Here is a 4713-nt window from a genome sequence, read left to right as displayed (position 1 = left end):
CCCCGGTTCAAAATCTCGGCGTTATTTTTAGTTCGTAGGTTTAAATTTCCTTTGCTTTTCAATAATTATTTTATCCAGGTAGCATACCTACTGATTTGTTATCAAAGTAAAATCGCAATAATATATGTCTCTCAACTGATGCGTTTCAAGGGAAATAGAAATAGGAGCTAAATAAAAATGTAATGAATGTCGGTCGAGTTTTTAAATAAAATAGTTATGATAACTCTACTGAATTAAGGCAGAAATCATCACAAAAAAGGCAGAATTTCTGACCACCTTTGTTATCTTTCTCGATAGAAATCGCCAGGCAGTCAAAATTTATGAGAAAATGTTCAGAAATCGCCAGCGCTTGGGTTCGAACGATAATACTATTATTAGGAGTCCAAGAATAGAATGTCATTAAACCTAATCCCTTTTATATTTCTCAGGTTATTTATATTTATTTATGCACATTCTCTTTTCACTTGTATTTCATTATTAATATTTATATTCTAAATGAACTTTTGTCCATTTTGATGTTTTCTTCCTCTTTACAAGATACATTATATTTATCCTAATTTTAGATTTGTTAAGAAAATGTTTAGATATCCAAAATCTTCGAAATCCGTAGATTCCGAATGTCTAAATTTTTAATCTGTATATGCAACATGAAACAAAATTTATTTTTAATTTCTAATCCTTTTCAGTTGGCCTACCTGCGGTCCTAAACGATGAGTTATTTGAGTTTTTGTGAATTAACATTTTTTCAAAAATAGTCAGACCCATCATAAATGGTCAGGATGTTCAGAAATTGTCAGAACTTCTAACAATTTGTAAGGATTCCTGACTTTTTACAGTACGGAAAATATTTAAGGGGTTACTTCACACTTAAAAGGCTTGAAATGTTCCAAAAATATAATTGATTCATTCGACTTAATTAGTCTGCGAACTCTATTTAGTTCTTAATTGAATTAAGACAAAGTATATTCGATTAAAATGTTTTCATTGTAAATATAATTTTCATGAAAGAAAGACTTACATAGTTGTTTCAGGAATACTGTGTGGAACTTTTACAGCAGGCTCTATAGTAAAGAAATGTATAAATCACATTTTTTATAATAAATAAAATTATAACGAATGAAATATTCTTAATTATTTGTAAAATCTATCAGGTATTTTCTTTGAATGTGGATATTACCATCATCCTGGCGCCATCGTATTTCACCAGATCGTTGGCCAACTCCAACTAATGAACCACTAAGAGTGGCAAACATCAGAAGAGGATCATCTTGTTCTGGTGCTAATTCTGTACTGTGATTCTGAAAATATGTGCTTTGATTTTAATAATTAGAATGCTATTTTTATTTATCATGTATTTCCATAAATTTTTTATTTTTGTTCCACGAAAATAAATTCATATGGTCAAGATTTCAAAATAGGATCGTGTTGATAGATACAGATAAAGTAAAGTTATTTTGTATTCAAATATTACTAAAAATCAGTGAAATTTTTTTTAATCTATTAAAATATTAAGTCCATAAATTTGAAACTTTTTTTAAGTACATAATATTTGAAACTTGAACTTAAAGTTTTTAACCTTTTTTAAATAAAAAAAAATAATGATTTGAGAAACAAGTCATTCGTATAACCTTTATAACAATAAGAATTATATTCTTCTAGATTATCTAGATCAAAATCATTTTGTTTCCTTAATAAAAAAAAATGATGACTTTAAAGAAGACAACATTTTACTCTTTGAGGAATTAAATCGTCTAAATGATGTTTTTTATCATGTTCATTTCAATTTTAAATAGATTACGACATTTTTATATTGAATATAATAAGCTCTACATAATTGTTATTATTTTTCCACTGGGTTTATATAAATTCATTTAAGAATTATGTTAAATTTTGTTGAATACGATTTGTCAAATTTTTAAGAAAAAAAGAAAACCGATGAAACAGAATTATATTTTCCCAATTTTTAAAATGTTAAGTAACCAAGAATACACTAAAGTTACTAAATACTAAAAAAGGAAATTTGTTATATTATTTCCCTTTTATCCCTTATTGATAAAAACCTGAGAGAACAAATACGTAATATATTTAAAATTGAAATTCACATGATAAAAAAACGTTATTAAAATGATTTCTAAAAGGATGAAATGTTGTCTTCTCCTTTAAAACCGTAACTTTTTGGTAAAAAATCGGAAATTTCCTGTTACGGACTATGATACACTAATTTGTTATACACTCCGCCAGCGATGAAATATTAATTAAAAAGCAGAAAATTACCTCTGGTGTTTGTTGTGTGGCGAATGCGCCTATGATGAAGAAAAGCGTGAGAACAGATGGATGCATTTTTTACGGCGTATGAAAAATCGCGTCTTTCATTTAATTTTTATCGAATTTTCAGCGATGTTAGGTTATGTGTTCCCCCTTTTAGAACCACAGTACACCAAACCACGATGTTCTCCATACAATTGTTTGTTTTTTCTTTCATCAGGTAATGTTTACGAAATTCGACACCACGATGTCTTTGAACAACAACTGGTATTAACAAACAGTTTTACGACTCCAACTGGCAGCAGTTGCGTCATATTTAGATATCAAGTGCCGAACTGACACGTTTCGTATAACATTATTTGTTTGAAGTCCATTAGAAATATGTTGATAACACTTTACAGCTGATTTGAACCCATCCCCTACTTTCCCAAGTAATTGTTCGTTATTGTTGAGAATAGAGCACATCGATATGATTTGTTTATGAGTCAGCTCAGGTCAGCTGTGTTTCGGAGTGGTCATTTTTTTAAATTATGGTATCATCGAATGCTGAAATTGCTGGCTGGCGGTAGTGTAGAATAGCATCCTGTCACTAAGAGTTGAAAATGGTCCATGTGTTGAACACGGCCATGCGGTGGCGCTAGTAGTACCATTGTTCTAGTTGTTCTGTTTTTAATGTTAGGTTTTTGACCAGAGGAATGTATTAATAATTTTGTTGTTAATTTTTTTTCTACATGGTCTGTAATCAATAATTTAAAATATTAATGTAAAATTGTGAAAAAAATGCTTTCTAGCTCCGCTAGGGTTCGAACCCAGTCTTTCAGATTTCCGGTCTGATGCTTTGTTCTGCTGTTTTGTCTTGTGTGACTTTTGTCATGCACCCAGGAAACAAAAATCCATTCACTTCTGTTTAATGGGTTTCTTTTGAATTACATATCTGTCACTAGAATTTCAAAATTGCCGCCGATTTGTTTTTTAAAAACTTATAGGGTATGTTCCGATTTGAGCAGTTGAGAGTTATTTAAAGTTTCAAAGTTGGCAATGCCAATGTATAAGCATAGGCTGCCGGTGCGCAATGATGCCTATGCTTATACATGGCATTGCCAACATTGAAACTTTAAAAAACTCTCATATACTCAAATCGGAACATACCCTTAGTCGTTATAATTTCGTTGACTAACTTATTATGCCGTAACAGACTGATAACTGAAATAGAAAAAGGAATCTAGTAGACCTGCGCATGATTTCTTTTGATATTTCGATAATTTATAAATTTAAAAAATCGTGTGAAATATGGCAGCTTAACCACAAAAAAGTCGGTCTCATTCAAAAAGAAGGAAACCGACTCAATATAACATTGCTTGAAATGGCCATTGCAGTACATGGCAGATTCGAAGCTACTTGAGAAAATGACTGATTCACATAGTCGCAAACCGATTCTGTTTTAACTTTCTGAATCTGCAAATGACAGATACGCAATTGACAGAGTCGTCTTTTCAATGGATTCTTTTTTCCTGGGTATAGCCGTTCATACTCTTCAAAATGTATCAAGAAAACGGTTTATTTATATAACTATTGTGAAAATGATACAGTGTTTTTTTTTTTTAATAGTGTTTTTGTGTTTTTTTTTATCGAATCATCCCGGTAATATGCGTTAAATAGAGAAAAATTAATATTTCCAGATTTCAGCGTAAAAGTGAAGATGATTATTTTCAATGCGCGATTTTTCCATCTGTCTAAAATGTCATTATAAGAATAGAATATCTCAGAAACTAATTTATTTCTATTTCTATAGCGGCCGCCGCATAGGGTCCTATTCCCCAAAAGAGAACGTGTTTTCAATATATTTAATTCCTTGTAATTGTACCGACAGATAACCTCACAGAGATGTATTCTATTCCCCAAAAGTGTTCAATTTTGGAGATTATTTAATTCCTTCTAACAAATTCTCAAAATATGTGTAATAGATTGTTTTAATTCCTTCATGTGGAATGTAAGTTTTGAAAATTTAATTTGAATAAATTCAAGTTCGCCTGTAGAGTTAAAATTATTTTAATTAACGCACTTAAATAGATTTCTTTGCTGCATTTTAAGACGTTTAAATAAATTTTTAAAATACAAATAAATATGAATTTGATTATTTTTCGAATTTATAATTTTAAAAAAGATTTAATAATGGAAAATAAGCTAAATAAATGCTTTCGTTAAATTTGATTAAGTCGATTGAAAGGAATAGGATTTGCACTTTTTCTGTTACCTTTGGGGGATTTTTAGACGGAGGAAAAATCGCGTATTCATAAACGGAGAGAGAAATTGGCCTCCTAGCTTATCAGCCGCATGCGCCATGGCAGCACTATCGGACTAGTGGTCCCACTGTCTCTTACTGAGAGCGTAGGGGCGCCAATGTTCGAACTTGGAGAAACAGCGAATGTTGGGCTCCAGGCTTCCAAC

General features: G+C 30.8%; 1 protein-coding gene across 4 annotated transcripts in view; it reads right to left on the bottom strand.

Moving 5' to 3' along the window:
* Positions 1-2787, bottom strand: part of LOC117171860 (serine/threonine-protein kinase/endoribonuclease IRE1) — a 29335-nt gene extending 26548 nt beyond the window's left edge. For all 4 annotated transcript variants that reach the window (XM_033359497.1, XM_033359496.1, XM_033359495.1 and 1 more), the window contains exons 1-3: positions 2275-2787; positions 1178-1298; positions 1019-1061 (exon numbers count right to left, since the gene is read on the bottom strand). In XM_033359497.1, coding sequence (XP_033215388.1) covers positions 1019-1061; positions 1178-1298; positions 2275-2340 — 230 coding nt within the window. In that variant the 5' untranslated portion in view covers positions 2341-2787. The remainder of the gene's footprint in view (positions 1-1018; positions 1062-1177; positions 1299-2274) is intronic.
* Between the last annotated feature and the right edge of the window lie 1926 nt (positions 2788-4713).

The sequence above is a fragment of the Belonocnema kinseyi genome, chromosome 4, assembly GCF_010883055.1.
Source record: "Belonocnema kinseyi isolate 2016_QV_RU_SX_M_011 chromosome 4, B_treatae_v1, whole genome shotgun sequence".
NCBI classification, from domain to species: Eukaryota; Metazoa; Arthropoda; class Insecta; order Hymenoptera; family Cynipidae; genus Belonocnema; species Belonocnema kinseyi.
Note: the sequence above shows the minus strand (reverse complement) of the source record. Positions and strands in the feature narration are given on the sequence as shown.